Source organism: Oncorhynchus clarkii, chromosome 9 (assembly GCF_045791955.1).
Source record: "Oncorhynchus clarkii lewisi isolate Uvic-CL-2024 chromosome 9, UVic_Ocla_1.0, whole genome shotgun sequence".
Lineage (NCBI taxonomy): Eukaryota > Metazoa > Chordata > Actinopteri > Salmoniformes > Salmonidae > Oncorhynchus > Oncorhynchus clarkii.
In genome coordinates this window covers 17,958,037-17,982,871 of record NC_092155.1, presented here as the reverse complement: position 1 = coordinate 17,982,871, position 24,835 = coordinate 17,958,037, and the positions used below count along the sequence as shown (strand labels likewise).

The 24,835-nt window shown below is 41.4% G+C and overlaps 1 protein-coding gene across 2 annotated transcripts; it reads left to right on the top strand.

Moving 5' to 3' along the window:
* The first annotated feature begins 1,577 nt into the window (after positions 1-1,577).
* LOC139416022 (SLAM family member 8-like) lies at positions 1,578-23,197 on the top strand. Of its 2 annotated transcripts, XM_071164259.1 has the most exons (7): positions 1,578-1,700; positions 17,486-17,779; positions 17,949-18,218; positions 21,978-22,067; positions 22,295-22,359; positions 22,532-22,576; positions 22,733-23,197. In XM_071164259.1, the coding sequence occupies exons 1-7, from the start codon at positions 1,586-1,588 to the stop codon at positions 22,811-22,813; spliced, it is 960 nt and encodes a 319-aa protein (XP_071020360.1). In that variant the 5' UTR covers positions 1,578-1,585; the 3' UTR covers positions 22,814-23,197. The 2 variants fall into 2 exon arrangements, with proteins under 2 accessions (XP_071020360.1, XP_071020361.1); XM_071164260.1 differs by lacking the exon at positions 17,486-17,779 and having other exon boundaries at positions 1,607-1,700; positions 22,733-23,117.
* Positions 23,198-24,835: the final 1,638 nt, after the last annotated feature.

Sequence of the window (24,835 nt, the reverse complement as noted above, 5' to 3'; positions counted from 1 at the left end):
GTATATAAAGTATATTTATAATTATTTGACAAATATTTAGGTCGACAATAATTGTATTACACAATTTCTGATATATTACATGCTTTACTTTTATTTTCCTGCATAAGTAAAATCAGGATTCTGCCTATTCTGTCATTCATTTCAATTAGACTGGTTTGGATTTCTCCCTGAATAATATGGCTGCCATCTTTACCCCATTTTGGAATTTTAAGTGTCCATGACATAGCCCCTCCAGAAATGTAATAAAATCTCTAAGGTCACTGCTCCTGAGAATCAGAAGCCGGTCGCCATGGAGACTACCAGTCACAGGAAGTTACATCACAACAACATGTTAATTGAAACGTAGAAGGGGGGCCATTGTAAGTAACCTCGAAACCACTTCCTCCTGAAAACACATGGGCGGGTGGAAGCAAGTGGGCGGGTTTTTCATGTACCATGAGTATGCAGGATAGCTCATGCAAACCCTTCTGCAGGCATATGAGGCCAATATGAGGAACCACACACTGTATTATCACATCCTCTGTCTCTGTCTCTAAGTCTCTCTCTCTCACTTCAATTCAATTCAAAGGGCTTTATAGGCATGGGAAACATATGTTTACATTGCCAAAGCAAGTGAAATAAATCAATTTAGACATTACACACAAAAAGTTCCAAGACAATATACATATTATGACTATATACAATGTTGTAATGATGTGCAAATAGATAAACATAAATACGGGCTGAATTTACAATTGTGTTTGTGGCAACAAGTCACAAATGTTGCTGCTGTGATGGTACACTGGTATTTCAGCCAATAGATATGGGAGTTTATCAAAATTGGATTTGTTCTTTTTGGGTCTGTGTAATCTGAGGGAAATATCTGTCTCGAATATGGTCATACATTTGGCAGGAGGATAGGAAGTGCAGCTCGGTGTCCACCTCATTTTGTGGGCAGTGTGCACATAAGACTATCTTCTCTTGAGAGACACGTCTGCCTTTGGCGGCTTCTCTCAATAGCAAGGCTATGCTCACTCAATCTCTCTCTCTCTCTCTCTCTCTCACTATATCTCCCTTTTCTCTCTTTCTTTCTTTCTTTCTCTCTCTCCCTCCCTCATCTCTCTCTCTCCTCTCTGTCCCTCTCTCTCTCCTCTCTCTCTTCCTTCTCTCTCTCTCCCTTCTCTCTCTCTCTCCCCCTTCTCTCTCTCTCCCTTCTCTCTCTCTCCCTCCTCTCACCCTCTCTGTCTCTCTTTCCCTCCGTTCTCTTTCTCTTCTCCGAAGTGGTCTGCTCATAAAGTTCCAAAAATATTGTTACCTGTAAAATAACATGACCATTAACCACACAACCAGCAACTAGGAAACACTCCAAAAACCACCAGTATCAGACTGATGAACACAGTGACAGACCCAAAACATGCCCACTCCTCATCGTCTATAACTCTGCAGCTGAGTGAAGGGTTTTTTTCAGAGAACGACTATAGAATGTAACTTGCTTTTCAACTAACATACCGGAAGTCTTTTCTAGAACCGCAGCCCTCATCAAATGATGTCTCTCTCTCTTCTCTGTGTGTTTTGGTGAGTCTAGCTATCTACCAGTCAGAGATAGATGAGGAGGACGTACAGCCAGAGGAAACAGACACAACTCCTAACAGAGATGTCTGGTGGTCCCCTCTCGTGCTTCTCCAAACAGGGAATACTCCTACTCTCTATCCTCCACTATGGTACGTTTTGTATGGATTATTTACTTTCTCCTCCTCATGTTTTTTACAGTATGTATAACATGTGTATGATAAAGTTATGAATGCAGTTAGCTTTCTCTACCTTCCTTGTTGGTTTTTGAATAGTGTGTGTTGAATGTGGAATGCCTTGTCAGTGATTGGTTGTATACCTCAAAACGCTTACTTTATTACTGTGTGATAACACCTCTGCCTATATTCAGATAAACATGTATGTTTTTTTTCATGAAACACATTCGGTCTGTGCTGGTGTGGTTGGGCCAATAGCTTTTCAAATCAAATCAAATAAAAATGTATTTGTCACACGCGTCGAACACCTTAACGTGAAATGTTTATTTACAAGTGCTTAATCAACAATGCAGAGTTTTAAACAAATAAGTAAGAAAATATTGGCTAAATAAACTAAAGGAAAAATCGTAACAAGATAAAATAACAATAACAAGGCTATATTCAAGGGTACCGAGTCAATGTGCAGGGGAAGTCAGTCAAGGTCATTCAGGTAATATCTACAATTGAAGTTGGAAGTTTACATACACTTATGTTGGAGTCATTAAAACTCGTTTTTCAACCACTCCACAAATGTATTGTTAACAAACTATAGTTTTGGCAAGTCGGTTAGGACATCTACTTTGTGCATGACACAAGTAATTTTTCCAAAAATTGTTTACAGACAGATTCAGTATCACATTTCCAGTGGGTCAGAAGTTTACATACACTAAGTTGACTGTGCCTTTAAACAGCTTGGAAAATTCCAGAAAAGGATGGCATGGCTTTAGAAGCTTCTGATAGGCTGAATGACATCATTTGAGTTAATTGGAGGTGTACCTGTGGATGTATTTCAAGGCCTACCTTCAAACTCAGTGCCTCTTTGGTTGACATCATGGGAAAATCAAAAGAAATCAGCCAAGACCTCAGAAGAACAATTGTAGACCTCCACAAGTCTGGTTCATTGTTGGGAGCAATTTCCAAACGCCTGAAGGTACCACGTTCAGCTGTACAAACAATAGTACGCAAGTATAAACAACATGGGACCACGCAGCCGTCATACCGCTCAGGAAGGAGACGCGTTCTGTCTACTAGAGATTACCGTACTTTGGTGCAAAAAGTGCAAATCAATCCCAGAACAACAGCAAAGGACCTTGTGAAGATGCTGGAGGAAACGGATACAAAAGTATCTATATCCACAGTAAAACGAGTCCTATATCGACATAACCTGAAAGGCCACTCAGCAAGGAAGAAGCCACTGCTCCAAAACTGCCATAAAAAAGCCAGACTACGGTTTGCAACTGCACATGGGGACAAAGATCGTACTTTTTGGAGAAATGTCTTCTGGTCTGATGAAACAAAAATAGAACTGATTGGCCATAATGACCATCGTTATGTTTGGAGGAAAAGGTGAGAGGCTTGCAAACCAAAGAACACCATCCCAACCATGAAGCACAGGGGTGGCAGCATCATGTTGTGGGGGTGCTTTGCAGGGGGGACTGGTGCACTTCACAAAGATGGCATCATGAGGAGGGGAAATTATGTGGATATATTAAAGCAACATCTCAAGACATCAGTCAGGAAGTTAAAGCTTGATCGCAAATGGATATTTCCAAACCACTGCAATGCACTTTTGATGACATTTTCCATCAGTACTCATTGGCGATGCATTGAGTTGAACGCTCATTCGGGCATTTCAGGCTGAATCTTTTTTTTAAACAGCTGTATTAAATCATTACAAATGAACACAATTTTCTAAGTATAATATATAGCAGAATATCAAAAGTCTGGGCGTGAAACAGTGCAAAACAGTGAAATCCAGATATTAAATGCTTTAGGGGAAAAATAGTTTAAAAAACTAGCTATACTGAACCAAAATATAAACACAACATGCAACAATTAGAACTATTTTATAGAGTAATAGTTCATTTAAGGTAATCAGTCAATTGAAATACATTTATTAGGCCCTAATCTATGGATTTCACATGGCTACAGATATGCATCTGTTCGTCATAGATCGCTTTTAAAAAAGTAGGGGCGTCGATCAGGAAACCAGTCAGTATTTGGTGTGACCAACATTTGCCTCATGCAGCACGACACATCTTCTTCGCATAGAGTTAATCAGGCTGTTGATTGTGGCCTGTGGAATGTTGTCCCACTCCTCTTCAATGGCTGTGCGAAGTTGCTGGATATTGGAGAGAACTGGAGCACGCTGTCGTACACGTTGATCTGGAGCATCCCAAACATGCTAATTGGGTGACATGTCTGGTGAGTATGCAGGCCATGGAAGAACTGAGACATTTTCAGCTTCCTGACTTGTGTACAGATCCTTGAGACATGGGACCGTTCATTATCATTCTGAAACATGATGTGATGGCGGCGGATAAATGGCATGACAATGGGCCTCAGGATCTCGTCACGGTATCTCTGTACATTTAAATTGCAATCGATAAAATGCCATTTTGGTCATTGTCCGTAGCTTATGCCTGCCTATACCATAACCATACCACCACCATGGAGCACTCTGTTCACAACGTTGATGTCAGCAAACAGCTCGCCCACACGACCACTCGTCTGTGATTTTATTGGCGGTTGGATGAACTGCCAAATTCTTTAAGACGATGTTGGAGGCGGCTTATGGTAGAGAAATGTACATTCAATTCTCTGGCAACAGCTCTGGTGGAGATTCTTGCAGTCAGCATGTCAATTGCACACTCCCTCAAAACATGAGACATCTGTGACATTGTGTGACAAAACTGCACATTTTAGTGTGGCCTTTTATTATCCCCAGTACAAGGTGCACCTGTGTAATGAGCATGCTGTTTAATCAGCTTCTTGATATGCCACACCTGTCAGGTGGATGGATTATCTTGGCTAAGGAGAAATTCTCACTAACAGGGATGTAAACAAATGTGTGCACAATATTTGAGAGAAATAAGCTTTTTGTGCATATGGAAAATGTCTGTGATCTTTTATTTCAACTCATGAAGCATGGAACCAATACTTTACATGTTGCATTTATATTTTTTTCCATTGTAAATATATTTTGAAAACCTGAAACAACTTTCTATTTTCTTGCTCCCTTTCTACAAAACGTACAAATGCGACCGTTTTTACATATGTAGACACTGGTATTGTGCTGGAGATTATGAAAATTAGGATTTAAAAAAGTGGTGGATTTGCCATTTAATATAAAATTTAAAAAACGAAATGATACTTTTTTATTTTAAAAATCTACCCCTGAGACACCAAAAAAAAGCCTTTGGACATGATTCAGTTCCATTTCTATGTTATTATAAATGTGGGCCTGAAGTTGATTCTTTCTTGCCATGGAAATAGTGATTCAGATACAGATCACCTTCACACCTAAAAACTTCACACTTGTTCTCAGCACAGAAACTCTGTCAACAGGAAGTGGATTTCAGTTTCTTGTCACAATCACTCTCACACACATAGAGATGTATAGAGGACTCATAAGCCAGTTTTAGCATGGGCAGCGCCATTGAGGACTTTTACCATTTTGCAGTAGTCAATTGGGTGGGACTTCCTATGGGTTAAGGAAAGATCACATAACTACATCAGATCATCAGGAGGGATCAGCCAATGAATTATACTCAAACATTCCATAACTGCAGGTGGCAGTAAAATTTAAAATGTGTCTTTATACCTGTTCAAACACTCCAGGTGGCACTAAACACGCTTTCAGTTTATTTACCAACTCATAGAAGTAGTAGAAGAAGAAGATTGACGACTTCAAAATGGAGAAGGCCTCAATGGCGCTGCCCGTGCACACACAGACGCCATAATGGAACGGATACAACGTTGCGATCTCTATACATCTCTATGCTCACACCTTAAAATAGAGCTACACCCCCTCACCCTAACCATTTCCTGCAATTGACGACATACTCATTGAGAAAAAATTATCAAGAAGAGGGGAATGCAGCAAAATCTGATGAGTAAAGTATTTTGCAAAACTATTTTGAACTTGCATAAATGCTGCACTTAATAACAATGACTAACACAATTCCAGTCAAAATAGATTGTAAGAAATACGGTAGCCTACCATTATTATTTTGAACCGAACTCCATTTGTTGCCACTATTATGTATCCCAGTGGTTTTTAAACTTTTTTGACCAATGGACCCCCAAAATGTGTGGTACAAAACTTGCGACCATGCGTACGCACGTGTACACACCCGAACATGCGCTCACAGTCGCTGCACAAATAAATGTAGTCTGTCATTACAGCCATAAATGGTGATGCATTTTTTTCAAAAGGCAGTAGACTACAGAAATACTGCAGGTTACACCTGCATTTGGAGATGAAAGTCATTCGTGTTAGCAGCCAATATCAACTAGCGATATCGGCTATCATGTCACTTCTCTGGCGTCCAGAGAAAGAAACCAACCTGTAGCTGAGGTTGCAGGATCGGATGGAAAGCATATTATGTCTGCACCTCCCCATCACTTTGGAGGGCAGCCTGCCTGCAGAGTGGTCGTCGCCAGTCGGGTATCCCTGTTCTTCCTCACAAATAACATAATACATTTTAACAGAATATGTTTCATCCTCATCCCATAATGTTGAAGGCAGTGCGATGTTACAGCTGCCTATCTTTAGACATCTAGCCAGTAGCCAGTCAAATACGCCTGTATGAAAAATGAAAATTATCAATCAATTCTGGCAAAGATGAGACAGTAGTAGATTGCTAAACAGTATTTTATACGAATGATAAACGTAGGTCTTCTCTGTTTTTAACAGGCAAAACTGGTTTAAATGAAACTATTTTTTTCTGGTCACTAATCTGGATATGCGCGACCGATTTGGCGTGCCAATGCTGATCAGATGTCATTGGTCAACAATCAAGACCTGCAACTTTTTGGCTCTGAAGCATAGATAAGATTTGCGGGCAGTGGCTTCAGAAAAACAACAAATAGGCCTAATGTATACCATTTAAAAACAAAAACATTTTCTGGTAAATTAAAAAGCACTTTGGAGACTGGAAGGACAAATGGGGATGTGCTCTGCATGAAATATAGTCAGACATATTACAGCAGTAGACCACAAGTAGCAACATATAACTACGTTGTTTGAACGTGAAATGTAAGTATTTCAATATGATTGAAATAGGCCTGTAGTAACGTTATACATTTTATGTTTTAATGCAGTCATCTCGGTTTTCATTTGAAGCATGTTTTTATAGGTCTCTTGGTTGTATCAATTGCAAAGAAATGGGCAACTTTGTATTTGTAGTCAAGTTATTTGTGGTCACAGAGACGGATAAACCACGTGATTCTATGTTTAGCGGAGACCTTCTGTGTATAAACTGACACGAGAGGGCAAAACAGCATCTAACAACGCATTTAACTGTTCTACAGGTGGTCTGAGGCAGGCGTTAGCTTATGAGCGTTTTCAAGTGTAACGTTAATAGTGGTGATTTTGGGAAACAGCTCGGAGATTTAACTACGTGTAACAGTTGTTGAAGTACTATGTGAATTTCACCAGGTTCATATATCAATATGTTGTGTTGATTTGTTATGCATGCCTGCATCCTGGGAGAAGGGGAGTGTGTACTTACGTTTTGCCCGGCGTGCTCGTGCTCAAATCATTTTGATGCACTGAGAGAGGTAGGCACGCTTTTTCTGTCTTCAGAAAAGTTTGATTCTTTTAAGTACAAAGTCATACACACAATGTTTTGTTCATGAATAATGATGTATATTTAGAGGTTACTCATAAATGGATGGTATTGTTAAGATGCACTTGTAATTGTACTTTTTAGGACGATATCAATATTCTGAATTCAACATGTGGTTAATAGCTAGCTAAGGTATTAGCAGGCTATTGTATGTGTGAACGATGGCTAGCTCCTCGAATGATCCCAGTCCCTCCTATTGTGCATCTGTTGTAGAAAGAGGCGACGATTCTCAGAACAGATGTGCTCTACAAATGTTTTATTTCCTTTTGGATGCAGGTATGTGGTTTTATCAATGTAAAATATGTTATGTATAATAAGGAGAGAGTGTATTAATTTTTGTATTTAAAATCATTCAGATGCACTGAGCGACTTGAAGTTGTGTTTAGCCGTCTAAGAGCCAACAATCTCAAGCTAGCACCCAAAAAATGCCACTTTCTACGAAGAACAGTGAAATTCCTCGGACATATCATTAAAGAGGACGGTGTGTCAGTGGATCCTGAGAAGGTGGAGGCCATTGCCAAGATGAGCCAAGCTCAGCTGATGGAGGCAGATGGATGCACTCCCTCTGCTCGGAGGCTGAAATCCTTCTTGGGTATGGTATTATATTACCAGCACTTCATTCCTGACTGTTCTGCTATAGCCAGACCTTTGTTTGCACTCACTGGGGGTCAAAAGAGAAGAGGAAGAGATGGGAAGAAGGGCAACAGTGGGATTTTCCGGAAGCTGACGCTATCGGATTGGACTGAGGAGTGTGTCGTTGCATTCCAGAAGCTGAAGGATGCTCTTTTGAATTGTGTCATGCTAGCTCACCCTGATTTCGAGAGGCCGTTCATTCACTTCACTGACGCTTCCTTGGATGGTCTTGGGGCTGTGCTTTGCCAAGTACCTGAAGGTGAAGATAAGGCAAGGCCCATAGCATTTGCGAGCAAGACACTGAGTAAGTCGCAGAGAAGGTACCCGGCACACAGACTTGAATTTCTAGCACTGAAATGGAGTGTGTGTGAGAAATTCAGTCACTGGCTTAAGGGGCACGAGTTCACTGTCTGGACAGATAGTAACCCGTTAACGTACATCATGACAAAACCCAAGCTGGACGCTTGCGAGCAAAGATGGGTTGCCAAGCTGGCACCGTACAACTTTGATTTGAAGCGTATCCCAGGCAGCAAGAACACAGTAGCAGATGCACTGAGCCGCGATCCCTTTGCAGTGACTGTCGCGCAGAGACTGATGAGGGAGTCCTACCTAGCACTTCTGTCTGAGGCTGTTGGGACACTGAATGATGATGTCCAAGATGCCTTCCGTTGGGCTTCTTATCCCCAGGAGATAACCTCTTTGACCACTGCTGAAGTGAAGGCCATATGTCAGCTCCATATTGACTGGGAATGTTCAATGGAGATGCAAGCAATCCAGCTTGGTTCCAACACCCAACGGCTGCTTTCTCCTGGTATTGACACTTTGCCTGAACTCTCGCACGAGGAACTTCGAGATTTCCAGCTGCAAGACTCTGTGACTTCCAAGGTCATCCCTTTCGTCTTCAATAAGAAACGGCCCACCAGACGAGATCGATACAGTGTTTCTTCTAAAGTGTTGTTGCTGATGAAACAGTGGGATCGCTTGATCCTAAGAGAGGGAGTTCTGTATCGTGTCATTAAGGAGAGTCACACAAACCGGAGAAGGTTCCAGTATGTCTTGCCAGAGGTGTTGAGACTCAAAGCGATGACTGGCATTCACGACCTTGCAGGACATCAAGGCCAAGCTAGAACTCTAGCTCTGGCCAGGCAGAGATTTTTCTGGCCGGCAATGGAGAGAGACATCAAGGAGTATGTGCGCTGCTGCCAGAGATGCGTTCTAGCAAAGACACCAGAGCCAGCGGCTAGAGCCCCGTTAGAGAGCATCAAAACTTGCTCTCCCATGGAGTTGGTGTGTTTGGATTTTTGGACAGCGGAAGACAGTAAGAAGAACTCAGTTGATGTTCTGGTGGTGACTGACCACTTCACTAAACTTGCCCATGCATGGCCATGCAGAAACCAGACAGCCAAGCAAGTAGCTCGTAAACTGTGGGATCATGTCTTCTGTGTCTACGGCTTTGCATCAAGGATCCATACTGATCAAGGCGCAAATTTTGAGAGTGAGCTAATAGCAGAACTGCTTAAGCTCTCCGGTGTCCAAAAGTCCAGAACCACAGCATATCACCCAATGGGGAATGGAGAAACTGAACGCTTCAACAGGACTTTAGGTAGCATGCTCAGGAGTCTGCCCTTGAAAACCAAAGAACATTGGCCTGAACAAATCCAGTCATTAACATTTGCCTACAATGCCACTGTTCACGAGACTACGGGCTATGCTCCATTCTTTCTCATGTTTGGTAGAGTCCCTCGGCTACCAGTGGATGTTATGTTCCGCAATGTTTTGGATGACTCCAGTGTTGTGGATTGCAACAAGTATGTCGAGACTCTGATCACTGGGCTGAAGGAAGCTATGAGTGTTGCCCAAAGGCACACTGACAAGCAACAGAGACGACAAGGTCGGGAGTATGACAAGCGGGTTAAAGGCATCGGTTTGTCCATGGGGGATCGTGTCCTCATCGCCAACAAGGGTGAAAGGGGCCGCCGCAAGTTGGCTGACAAGTGGAACCCCGAGATTTTCACAGTGACTTCAGTCAATCCACAAACTCACACGTACATAATCCAAGATCGTTATGGCAGAGAGAAAGTGGTTCACAGGAATCTACTGCTGCAGGTGAATTTCCTGCCATTTGAAATTGATGATTCAGTACACTTCAATGACAGTGATGCTGCAGGGCCTTCAATCAATGTAGATGCAGGAGAGGCCACCCACTCCGGCGATGGACTGGACAGGGAAGACATGGAGGACTCTGGGGAGGAAAGTGCATCCTGGCTGGCGGAGGATTCAAGCGATTACTCCGAACTCTGGACATCGGATGGAAAGTCAGACCCAGAAGAACCTTGTTTTCTTGAGGAAAATGACCGGGGAAGCACCTCTGAGATTCTGGAGCTGATTCCTTCAAACTCACCTCTGATCAATGATCTAAGGCCAGAGCCACCGTTAGTTACTATGGCCCCTAGCCCAGTGGCAGGTCGCACAAGGGCGGGGAGGGTAGTTAAACCAGTAAAGAGACTAATAGAGTCAACCCACCAGAAGGTGTAAGTTTAACATAGTACAGAGATGATTTAGTACAGGATTTTTTTTTAAGGCTAAGAATGTAGATATAGTGTAAGAGGCACTATGCATCTAGGGGCAGTTGAAGGCCTGACCAACTTTCGCTTGCCCTGAACCCTATGGGTAGCTTTGAGCTGAATTCAGAATTAAGCCTTGAGCTTGGTAGGTTATTTTGTTGTTTTACAAGGTTGGTGAAATTCAGGAGGGGTGAATGTAACAGTTGTTGAAGTACTATGTGAATTTCACCAGGTTCATATATCAATATGTTGTGTTGATTTGTTATGCATGCCTGCATCCTGGGAGAAGGGGAGTGTGTACTTACGTTTTGCCCGGCGTGCTCGTGCTCAAATCATTTTGATGCACTGAGAGAGGTAGGCACGCTTTTTCTGTCTTCAGAAAAGTTTGATTCTTTTAAGTACAAAGTCATACACACAATGTTTTGTTCATGAATAATGATGTATATTTAGAGGTTACTCATAAATGGATGGTATTGTTAAGATGCACTTGTAATTGTACTTTTTAGGACGATATCAATATTCTGAATTCAACATGTGGTTAATAGCTAGCTAAGGTATTAGCAGGCTATTGTATGTGTGAACGATGGCTAGCTCCTCGAATGATCCCAGTCCCTCCTATTGTGCATCTGTTGTAGAAAGAGGCGACGATTCTCAGAACAGATGTGCTCTACAAATGTTTTATTTCCTTTTGGATGCAGGTATGTGGTTTTATCAATGTAAAATATGTTATGTATAATAAGGAGAGAGTGTATTAATTTTTGTATTTAAAATCATTTTGATGCACTGAGAGAGAAAGAGGCGACGATTCTCAGAACAGATGTGCTCTACAAATGTTTTATTTCCTTTTGGATGCAGATGCAAGATGCAGAGAGTCAATTCTGCTTGATTAAAACTACCTGATCTCCAAAGTCCACGTTTATGGTCTCTATCAACCACACACAACGCAGAGTTACAGCGGTGTAGTATAGCACCGGCTACATACGCTCATACGAAGATTCTAACGATGAACTTAACCTTAAAATGTCTGTCTGGCGAGCAGAGTTCTATATATAATGACGAGATGTTCATGTTGCCCTAACAATGAGAGTCTTCTCAAAGGCCGGAAGGCAGTCGACAAGTAAAAAAAAAAAACTGTTGCTGAGCTAGTCTGTAGAATGTTAAGTCTCGTATTGCCTGAGGTTAATGAAGCTACAGTAACAAGGTGATAATGGGGGATAGCGTGGTAGGCAGAGCTTGTTGCATGAATTATTCATAACAATTTAGGGTCAGCTGATTGATAACTGTGAAACAAACATTCTGCATAATATAGAGAATCTTGAGAACTATTTATTGATCAGCGTTTTTATATGCTCGAAAAATTATCAGATACATCAAAGCGAACAAGAGAAGACCTTTCCTCGAGCTCTGCGAGCGAAACTGAAGGGAAGCCGCAGTCTAAAATTCAAAATTTAACATTGGAGGGGGAGGTTTTCTAACTATGTCAACAGAAGATAGAGCATTGCTTATAAGCATGAGCGACCAGTTAAAAAAGCTGGATGTATTGCCTGGGATACTAGGGGAGTTTGAGGCCTTAAAAACAGGAATGGATTACAGTAATAAAATGATGGAAGAAATACAAGCGAAAAATAAGATATTGAAAACTACCGTGGACTCCCTGAAAGACACTGCAGGGAGGCTACGGTATGATAATAAAACAATGACATCGGAATTACTTGATCTAAAGTGCATAAGTATGAAGAATAATATTGTTATAATGGGAATAAAGGAGGATGAAAACGAAAACCATCAGTCAACGGAGGAAAAAGTCAAGGACTGTGTTCGAATACCCATACTAACATACTGTATACCACATACTTAATGAGTATATTCTACATACTATAAGTTCATTTCAGTATACTGTAAATGAACGGTATCATTTCAGTTGCATGTACTAGAGCTTAGCCAGTCTACCTGAAGTTGATGCTGTTGCTATGCAACCTCTTGCTAGCTTGTTAGCATAATAAATGACCAGCTAAACATTTTACGATTTTCGGGGGGGGGGGTTCGTAAATTCAATATGCAGTGCCAGAGTGCGCTCTGGGCATTCGTAAATCCAGAACGTTGTCAGATTGTAAATTCAAAGCTTTTCGCTCTCGGAGTGTTCAGAGCGCACACTGGACACTGGCCGAGGAGTAGGATGGCAGTCAAGCACCCAAGCTAACTGGCTTACAGTGCCTTGCGAAAGTATTCGGCCCCCTTGAACTTTGCGACCTTTTGCCACATATCAGGCTTCAAACATAAAGAAATAAAACTGTATTTTTTTGTGAAGAATCAACAACAAGTGGGACACAATCATGAAGTGGAACGACATTTATTGGATATTTCAAACTTTTTTAACAAATCAAAAACTGAAAAATTGGGCGTGCAAAATTATTCAGCCCCTTTACTTTCAGTGCAGCAAACTCTCTCCAGAAGTTCAGTGAGGATCTCTGAATGATCCAATGTTGACCTAAATGACTAATGATGATAAATACAATCCACCTGTGTGTAATCAAGTCTCCGTATAAATGCACCTGCACTGTGATAGTCTCAGAGGTCCGTTAAAAGCGCAGAGAGCATCATGAAGAACAAGGAACACACCAGGCAGGTCCGAGATACTGTTGTGAAGAAGTTTAAAGCCGGATTTGGATACAAAAAGATTTCCCAAGCTTTAAACATCCCAAGGAGCACTGTGCAAGCGATAATATTGAAATGGAAGGAGTATCAGACCACTGCAAATCTACCAAGACCTGGCCGTCCCTCTAAACTTTCAGCTCATACAAGGAGAAGACTGATCAGAGATGCAGCCAAGAGGCCCATGATCACTCTGGATGAACTGCAGAGATCTACAGCTGAGGTGGGAGACTCTGTCCATAGGACAACAATCAGTCGTATATTGCACAAATCTGGCCTTTATGGAAGAGTGGCAAGAAGAAAGCCATTTCTTAAAGATATCCATAAAAAGTGTCATTTAAAGTTTGCCACAAGCCACCTGGGAGACACACCAAACATGTGGAAGAAGGTGCTCTGGTCAGATGAAACCAAAATTGACATTTTTGGCAACAATGCAAGACGTTATGTTTGGCGTAAAAGCAACACAGCTCATCACCCTGAACACAGCATCCCCACTGTCAAACATGGTGGCGGCAGCATCATGGTTTGGGCCTGCTTTTCTTCAGCAGGGACAGGGAAGATGGTTAAAATTGATGGGAAGATGGATGGAGCCAAATACAGGACCATTCTGGAAGAAAACCTGATGGAGTCTGCAAAAGACCTGAGACTGGGGCGGAGATTTGTCTTCCAACAAGACAATGATCCAAAACATAAAGCAAAATCTACAATGGAATGGTTCAAAAATAAACATATCCAGGTGTTAGAATGGCCAAGTCAAAGTCCAGACCTGAATCCAATCGAGAATCTGTGGAAAGAACTGAAAACTGCTGTTCACAAATGCTCTCCATCCAACCTCACTGAGCTCGAGCTGTTTTGCAAGGAGGAATGGGAAAAAAATGTCAGTCTCTCGATGTGCAAAACTGATAGAGACATACCCCAAGCGACTTACAGCTGTAATCGCAGCAAAAGGTGGCGCTACAAAGTATTAACTTAAGGGGGCTGAATAATTTTGCACGCCCAATTTTTCAGTTTTTGATTTGTTAAAAAAGTTTGAAATATCCAATAAATGTCGTTCCACTTCATGATTGTGTCCCACTTGTTGTTGATTCTTCACAAAAAAATACAGTTTTATATCTTTATGTTTGAAGCCTGAAATGTGGCAAAAGGTCGCAAAGTTCAAGGGGGCCGAATACTTTCGCAAGGCACTGTATGTTGGCTCGATACTTCCAGACACAAATGAGAGAACACCTCACTCTGACCATTTTACTCGCCATAGCAGCGCTGTTTTCATGTTATCCAGAGCTTTGGTGACTGTAACTGTGCTGCTGGAAACAATTTATTGTGCTTTTTTTGCCCATGTTTGCTGACAGCGGCCACATTCAACGGTGTAAGAGAGTTCTCTGAAATCAAAGTAGATTAACCAGAATTAACAGTGTCCATTGAACAGCCAGAATTAACCATGTCCATTGAAACGCACAATGATTATACCACTTAGCTAAAAAGGATGTGAATAATCAAGTCAATAAACGTTGGTTAGTTAATTAGATAGTATAAACTGCCTGGCGAGTTTGATGTATTAGTATCCAACTAATGTTAGGTAACTAGCTAACATACCGGTACATACTGCTGTAATGCTATGCGGTTCGTAAGGATAGCGTAGCTAACAAATTGTCAGCCAACATAACGTGTAAGGTAACTTATTTGAAAAGTCATTACTTTATTACATTGCTCAACTAGCCACGTCCATTTTGTGAAGAATTGCATTATGGGCCCTAAAAGTATGAAAATAGTACAACATCCGGGAACTTTTGGCATATTAACTATATCCATACTATGACCAATAAGCATACTATATACTCAATTCACAAAAAACAGTTAGATACAATTGTTTTTCAAAGGGCTCACCATTTCGGCGACAGAGGGGAGGGAAGTCCCCGTCCTATCATAGCTATGCTAACTCACTACAAAATGAAAATTGCCTTGTTACAACAGGGTAGGGAACTGAAGAACACCACGTTCTTTATTAATTAACAATTTCCCCATGAAATAGAGGAGAGACAATGTGACCTGTATCCCACTTTCAAAAGGATCCGAGCAGAGAAGCAGAATGTTCGTCTAGTGGTCAATAAATTGTATCTAAACAACCAAATGGGCTCGAAGATTACAACGTGGCTGTGAGTGATGGCGACCTCCTGCTGAAGTAGTCCCCGATACACATTTGCACGGCATTACACAGTACAATTATGGATTTGTTTGTTATTTACAAAACATTTTTAAGCATGATGGACTCTTTAAAAATATATATGCAGTATGGAACCGTGGACTATGTGGACTTAAAATAAGGTTGAACTCAGTGGCAATTTTAGCATGTAAATCTTGGTCGGGCAAACACAAAAAAAAACTAAAATTGTATGCATGCCAGCAAAGCCACTACACAACACGACACATTAATTGCACTATAACGTGACAAACGGTGCCCACAAACTGTTAGGGCCTACATTAACCTGTCCCAACTGCAAAACCTTCTTTTCAGCACCATGGTGTCACGTTGTGTGAAAGATCAGGACACAGGCGAAGGAATGCGTAATAGCGTTTTTTATTGACCCAAATTACAGCGTGTCTTGTAAAGGCACGGGGAGAAAGACCAAACAAACATGTATACAAAACACAGGGTTGAAACCCAAACAAAAGAGCGAGGAGTACCTTGAATTAATACACGGGGCGAGACCCGTAATACATACATGGAACGAGACCCAAAAACACAAGCGCACAATGATACACCACGGACGAGACCCGTAATCATATATGCACATCCAAACGGCACAAAAGCCAAAACAACACAGCACAGGTACTCACAGGCACAACGGACATTGGAACATTAATCGACAGCCCCAACGGTGAACCCAAGGGCACATTTATACAAATATAAATCAGTCAGGAAAAGGGGACCAGGTGTGCGTATTGACACAGTTCAGTTCCTAGAGGCCGGTGAGGTAGACCTCCTAACGTGGTGCACGGAAAAAGCAGCAGTACCGTAGGGATCTGTGACAGAATAATCAACCATTAAGGGAGACAGCGGGAATGGCCCTTCTTACGCCGCCACAACTGGTCTGTCCTGACGCCGCCTGAACTGGTCCTTCCAACGCTGCAGCAACTTCCACAGCTGCAACGGGTCCTGATCGACCCACACTGGTGCGTCGGAGAGGGGGAGGGGGGGTACTGTCACGGATCCCTCCGCTATTGTTGCTTTTTCCATGCACCAGGTTTGGAGGTCTAAGTCACCGGCCTCTAGGAACTGAACTGTGACATTACGCACACCTGGTCCCCATTTCATCACTGATTTATTGTTCCAATGTCCGTTGGTCGTGTGAGCAACCTGTGCCTTGTTGTTTTGGCTTTCGTGGCGCTTGTATTGTGCAGATGTTTTCGGGTCTACATTGAATAACAATGTACTCCTCGCTCTTGTGTTTGGGTCTCAACCCTGTGTTTTATATATGTGTTTGTTTGGTCTTCGTCCCCGTGCCTTTACATGGCACGCTGTAATTTGGGTGTATTAAAAAACCCTATTACGCATTCCTGAGCCTGTCCCCCGGTCCTTTATACCAACGTGACACATGGAGTGAATCCTTACCACTGCTACACCTGGCTATCAATAAAGCCTGATCTGGCAGCAAAACGGTTCATTCTGACTTGCTTAAACAACTCTTGAACTCCTTCAAGACTGTTGGAAAAGCATTCCTCATGAAGCTGGTTGAGAGAATGCCAAGAGTGTGCAAAGCTGTCATCTAGGCAATGGGTGGCTACTTTGAAGAATCTCAAATATAAAATATTTTTTGATTTGTGTAACACTTTTTTGGTTACTACATGATTCAATATGTGTTATTTCATAGTATTGATGTCTTCACCATTATTCTGCAATGTAGAAAACAGTAAAAATAAAGAAAGACCCTTGAATGAGTAGGTGTGTCCAAACGTTTGACTGGTACTGATATAATAATATCATTGATACATTACTGATATAATAATATATATATATATATATATATATATATATACGTATATAGTAAGATAGTTGAAAAGGTTTCAAGTGGTCTTCAATGGACAAATAAATGGTGCACCGAAAGGAAATTCATTATTGAGGACAGAAGAACGGTTAGGATAAATAATACATTGGAACACAGTTTCATGTCGTAGCCTGGTTTGTTTTTGGTGTTTTATCCCTCGCCGAAAGAACAGGTGCAAACTATTCCTCTCTGTTTAGGGATCTGGGCTGAAGTCCCTCTGAAGGACCTGTATGGATTGAGGGGGGGTTCGGTGTGCCTGGCTGTAGCAGAACCACCGCAGGAGCTTGGAAGACAAAGTTGGAAGGTCAATAGTACCATAATAGTTTCTGACAGAAAGGTCTCTCCTAAATACCAGGAGAAAGTGGAGTATAATCCACTGAACTACTCTCTGTGCATTAAGAATCTGAGTGAAAAAGACAGAGGAACTTACATTGCAACCTATGAGAAAAATTGGGAAGAGTTGACTACTACATACAGACTAACAGTACAGGGTGAGTTTGCTGCACTAAAGTCCACGATAGGCAGTTATCATCTTTTTTCTCATAGTTTGATTTAATTGTCTATGACTGTAGTGTTATTGACAACATTTTACATTTAATCATTTGTTAGACGTTGGAGAATGATTTTACAACTCTCTTTTTCTCTCTCCTGGTTGATCAGAGCCTATATCCAAGGTGGTGATCCAGAAGGAGATCACGCTGTTGGCCAACCAGTCCTGTTCAGTGTGGTTGATGTGCAACGTTTCAGTCTGCTCCAACATCTCCTACACCTGGGAGAGAGGGAAGGAAACATACAGGGACGACCAGCAGATACACTTCTCTCTGTCACCAGCAGACGGAGACATCAGTGTAACCTGCACTGCCTCCAACACAGTCAGTGAGAAATCTGCCTCTACAACAGTAAAGTGTAGTAATGACACAACCATCCCAGGTAACTAGATATAATAATAATCCACTCCATACACTTTTCAGTGTGCTGATAAGCTTATCTTAATGTAATATTCTCTTAATATTCTGTTAGACATGTTTTAGAGCTTAATATACAGTCACCTCCAAAAGTATTGGCTCCCTTGATAAAGATGATAAATACTGAGCATATAGTGTATGCTCAAAAAAACACAAAGGCTCAGAGAAAGAGATTTTGTTTAACAATTAATCATTTATTTTCTCAAAAAGATACTGTAGGTGCCAACATTATTGGCACCCCTTTTTTCAATACTCCTGTACCCTCCTTTGCGATGATGTAATGTTGCCTACCCTTACCACCTGGGGTCGGCCTGTCAGGAAGTCCATGATCCAGTTGCAGAGGGAGGTTAAGTTCCAGGGTTAAAAGTTCTGTGATGATCTTGGAGGGGACTATGGTGTGAACAACATTCTCACATAGGTATTTGTTTTATCTACAGTACCAGCCAAAAGTTTGGACACACCTACACATTCAAGGTTTTTTCTTTATTTTTACTATTTTCTACATTGTAGAATAATAGTGAAGACATCAAAACTATGAAATAACACATATGGAATCATGTAGTAACCAAAAAAAGTGTTAAAGAAATCAAAATATATTTTATATTTGAGATTCTTCAAAGTTGCCACCCTTTGCCTGGATGGCAGCTTTGCACAATTTGCATTCTCTCAACCAGCTTCGTGAGGAATGCTTTTCAACAGTCTTGAGGGAGTACCCACATATGCTGAGCACTTGTTGGCTGCTTTTCCTTCACTCTGCGGTCCAACTCATTCCACACCATCTCAATTGGATTGAGGTCAGGTGATTGTGGAGGCCAGGTCATCTGATGCAGCACTCCATCACTCTCCTTCTTGGTCAAATAGTCCTTACACAGCCTGGAGGCGTGTTGGGTCAATGTCCTGTTGAAAACAAATGATAGTCACACTAAGCGCAAACCAGATCTGATGGCGTTTCGCTGCAGAATGCTGTGGTAGCCATGTTGGTTAAGTGTGCCTTGAATTCTAAATAAATCACTGACAGTGTCACCAGCAAAGCACCGCCACACCATCACACCTCCACATCCATGTTTCACAGTGGGAACCACACATGCGGAGATCATCCGTTCACCTACTCTGTGTCTCATGAAGACACGGCGGTTGGAACCAAAAATCTCAAATTTTGACTCATCAGACAAAAGGTCAGATTTCTCATGTTTGTTGGCCCAAGCAAATCTAAGGGCCTCCTGAGTGGCGCAGTGGTCTAAGGCACTGCATCGCAGTGCTAACTGTGCCACTAGAAAACCTGGTCAGAGTCCAGACCCTTGGGATGTCCGGGTTAGGGGAGGGTTTGGCTGGCAGAGATATTACTGTCCCATCGTGCACTAGCGACTCCTGTGGTGGGCTGAGTGCAATCCATGCTGACATGGTTGCCAGGTGTACGGCATTTCCTCCAACACATTGGTGCGGCTGGCTTCCGGGTTAAGGGGACGTTGTGTCAAGAAGCAGTGCGGCTATGCTGAGTTGTGTTTCGGAGGACACATGGCTCTCGACCTTCACCTCTCCTGAGCCCTTACAGGAGTTGTAGCGATGGGACAGGACTGTAACTACAAATTGGGGGGGTAAAAATAAGTCTCTTCTTATTGGTGTTGTTTATTAGTTGTTTCTTTGCAGCAATTTGACCATGAAGGCCAGATTCATGCAGTCTCCTCTGAACAGTTGATGTTGAGATGTCTGAACTCAGTGAAGCATTTATTTGGGCTGCAATCTGAGCTGCAGTTAACTCTAATGAACTTATCCTCTGCAGCAGAGGTAACGCTGGGTCTTCCTTTCCTGTGGCAGTCCTCATGAGAGCCAGTTTTTATGACTGCACTTGAAGAAACTTTCAAAGTTCTTGACATTTTCCGGATTGACTGACCTTTGTGTCTTAAAGTAATGATGTACCGTCGTTTCTCTTTGCTTATTTGAGCTGTTCTTGCCATAATATGGACTTGGTCTTTTACCAAATAGAGCCATCTTTTGTATACCATCCCTACCTTGTCACAACACAACTGATGGGCTCAAACGCATTAAGAATGAAAGAAATTCCACAAATTAACTTTTAACAAGGCACTCCTGTTAATTGAAATGCATTCCAGGTGACTACCTCATGAAGCTGGTTGAGAGAATGCCAAGAGTTTGCAAAGCTGTCATCAAGGCAAAGGGCGGCTACTTTGAAGAATCTCAAATATAAAATATATTTTGATTTGTTTAAAAACATGATTCCATATGTGTTATTTCATGGTTTTAATGTCTTCACTATTATTCTACAATGTAGAAAATAGTACAAATAAAGAAAAACCCTTGAATGAGTAGGTGTAGGTGTGTCTAAACTTTTGACTGGTACTAGTGCACAGAAAGGAAATTAATTATTGAGGACAGAAGAAATAAGTAAAATAACGGTTAGGAGAAATAATACATTGGAACACAGTTTCATGTCGTAGCCTGGTTTGTTTTTGGTGTTTTATCCCTCACTGAAAAAACAGGTGTGAACTTTTTTCTGGTACTGTAGGTGTTATTTTTTATTTTTTACTTAATTTTAACGAGGCAAATACGTTAAGAACAAATTCTTATTTACAATGACGGTCTAGGAACAGTGGGTTACCTGCCTTGTTCAGGGAAAGAATGACCGATTTTTACATTTTCAGTTCGGGGATTCGATCTAGCAAACTTTCTGTTACTGGCCCAATGCACTAATCACTAGGCTACCTGCCGTGGGTGAGAGAGGTACGGAATGCAATTGAGAATGCATCATCTATGGATCTGCAAATTGGAGTGGGTCTAGGGTGTCTGGGATGATGGAGTTGATGTGTGCCATAACCAGCCTTTCAAAGTACTTCATGATTAAAACCTGGTGGCCTCTGCCAGGACATGTACCACAAAATCAACATTTTGCAATGGCCATCTCAGTCTCTGAACCCCATTGAAAACCTGTGGTTTGAATTGAAGAGGACGGTCCATAGGCGCAGACGAAGGATATCATGAATCTGAGGCCTCCCAAGTGGCGCAGCAGTCTAAGGCACTGCAGTGCTTGAGGCGTCACTACAGATCCGGTTTGATCCCGAGCTAGGTCGCAGCCGACCCATGAGGTGACACACAATTGGCCCAGCGTTGTCCGGGTTAGGGGATGTCCTTGTCCCATGGCGCTCTAGCAACTCCTGTGGTGGGCCGGGTGCATAAACGCTGACACAGTACAGCACAGTGTTTCCTCTGACACATTGGTGCGGCTGGATTCCGGGTTAAGCGGGCAAGTGTGTCAAGAAGCAGTGCGGCTTGGCAGGGTTGTCTTTTGGAGGACGCATGGCTCTCGACCTTCGCTTCTCCCGAGTCCGCACGGGAGTTGCAGTGATGGGACTAGACTGTAACTACCAATTGGATATCATGAAATTGGGGAGAATTTTGTTTTTGTTTTATTAAAAAAGGCTCAGTGTCGTTATCTTCGCAAGGGAAGGGTGCTGGAGTATTTAAAACAGGGATGTCGATCATTTTGACACCTATCTTTTTGAGAAGAAAATGTTTACTGAGCAAATGTGTTAGTATAAAATAATATAATTTCCCAAATAGTTTTGAGCATACAATATAGCTCAGTATTTGAATGATTCATTTCAGTCTTTTTTTGCTCATCTTTATCAAGAGTTCAAATCATTTTGGTGGTGACTGTATACTCTATGGTCTAATAGCATAACATTGATATGGGTGTTATTATTGACAGGGCTGGTGTGGTGTATCATCTGCATTGTAGTGGTGTTGACCCTCATTGTAGCGGTGGCAGTGTATTGCTGCAGGGGCAGCCGTAACACGGGTATGTACTGCACAGGGCCCTCAACTTTATGAACTAACATTTCAGATGGCTCTGCAAGTATTCTGAGGATGATTATGATGTTGAATAATTAGAGACTTTTGGCCTTGGAATATTAAGGAAATTGGAAAAAGAGAGAGGAGCCTCATAAGTGTCTCATTTATCCTGTTTATGTTTGTGGATATCCTGTTTAGTATCGATCTGATTGGTTGATATTTTGTTCTTGTCAGACACAGTACATCAAAATGACAAGACAATATATGCGGATGTTATGGGCAGTACAATAAATAAAGATGTAAGTATGCATTGCCGTTATGTATCTGAATTTGTGTAAGCCCATGTATGTGTAGCCAACTGTAATTTCTGTTGCTGTGTATTTTCTGCACATGTGCAGTATTTTTATGTTTTGTGCAATGTTCATCCATTGTGTTTATGGGTTTAAGTACCTATTTCTGTTTTTATTCCAGACAAGAGGGACAGTGGATGATCTGGCTGAACCAAGACTGAACAAGGTGAGAGCGAGACATGAATGGTCATATCTGATATCGTTGAGCAAAAATCTAACAAAACAGTCTATGAGGGAATGGCAGGCCATGTAGACTACTTTGGAAATGGTCTACCTTTCATGATGCTGAAACAGTTTCTTCTTGGTTGTCTGTCACATTTAGCCGCAGACTCTGTACGACGAGATCAAAGTTGGACGCCCAAAAGCGCCCTCTTCTGCCTACCAGGAAGTACTTGTGAGCTGAGCAGGATGTGTTCATAGGATGGGCCTTACATATATCTGCATCATCTGCATCCAAGGCTAGTCTGTAGATGGATGTTACTGTTAACTTTTATCACGACTTGCACATTTCTGACATTTGCTGCTTATTTTTATCATGATTGCAATCTTCTCCCTTTATTATTCCTCATATACAGTGGGGCAAAACAGTATTTAGTCAGCCACCAATTGTGCAAGTTCTCACACTTAAAAAGATGAGAGGCCTGTAATTTTCATCATAGGTACACTTCAACTATGACAGACAAAATGAGTAAAAAAAATCCAGAAAATCACATTGTAGGATTTTTTATTAATTAATTTGCAAAATATGGTGGAAAATAAGTATTCGGTCAATAACAAAAGTTTATCTCAATACTTTGTTGTATACCCTTTGTTGGCAATGACAGAGGTCAAACGTTTTCTGTAAGTCTCCACAAGGTTTTCACACACTGTTGCTGGTATTTTGGCCCATTCCTCCATGCAGATCTCCTCTAGAGCAGTGATGTTTTGGGGCTGTTGCTGGGCAACACGGACATTCAACTCCCTCCAAAGATTTTCTATGGAAATGAGATCTGGAGACTGGCTAGGCCACTCCAGGACCTTGAAATGCTTCTTACAAAGCCACTCATTCGTTGCCCGGGCGGTGTGTTTGGGATCATTGTCATGCTGAAAGACCCAGCCACGTTTCATCTTCAATGCCCTTGCTGATGGAAGGAGGTTTTCACTCAAAATCTCACGATACATGGCCCCAATCACTCTTTCCTTTACACGGATCAGTCGTCCTGGTCCCTTTGCAGAAAAACAGCCCCAAAGCATGATGTTTCCACCCCCATGCTTCACAGTAGGTATGGTGTTCTTTGGATGCAACTCAGCATTCTTTGTCCTCCAAACACGACGAGTTGAGTTTTTACCAAAAAGTTATATTTTGGTTTCATCTGACCATATGACATTCTCCCAATCTTCTTCTGGATCATCCAAATGCTCTCTAGCAAACTTCATTCTCTCTGCTATAATTCTGTGGCGATCCTAACTGACCTAAGACAGGGAATTTTTACTTGGATTAAATGTCAGGAATTGTGAAAAACTAAGGTGTATGTAACCTTCCGACTTCAACTGTATCTCCTGTAGGCCACCATCAGGGCAGCCAGGAGACGGACTGCAGCCACATCTGTACTGACCCCCTGTACAGGAGAGGGAGGGTCAAAGGTCAGGCTCAGGTCAGGCGTGTGATCTGGTGTAACAGGGAAACACTGAGGGAGAATTGTTTTTATTTTACCTTTATTTGTACAGGTTTTTCTCTTTTCCAAGAGAGACCTGGTCCAATAGCAGCAGAGGGAACAACTTTTCAGGCAAAACAACTAACATACACTAACACAACATTAAACAAAACTATAAACACACATACAGTACAACAAAAACATTGTACATTAAAAACACAAACGTCTTGGCTAAAAACAGCTGGTCTAAAAACAATTACATTCTTCTATGATATATACATCGATCAAGTGTTTAAACTCCACCAACGAAACTAGATCATTACATTTTAAAATGTTCATGACAGAATTCCAGGACCACGGAGCTAAGTAACTAAAACTATTTCTACCATGTCCTGTTCTAATTTTTGGTACTATTAGAAGCAAATCAGAATGGGACAACAATTATTGTTCAGTAAATCAGAAATGCAATGTTATGTATACATTTAGTATGAATAAAATGTGTCTCTATAATTATTCAATTTGATCTCTGTTCTTTTTTTAGTCAGGTCAGTAAATAAATATCAATGATATCAATATCAATTATTGATATTTATTTACTGACCTGACTAAAAAAAGAACAGAGATCAAATTGAATAATTATAGAGACACATTTTATTCATACTAAATGTATACATAACATTGCATTTCTGATTTACTGAACAATAATTGTTGTCTGAGAAAAATAAATGCTGTATATAAAAACTTAATAATAAAAAATAATAATAATAATAATAAAAACTTGAAATAATATA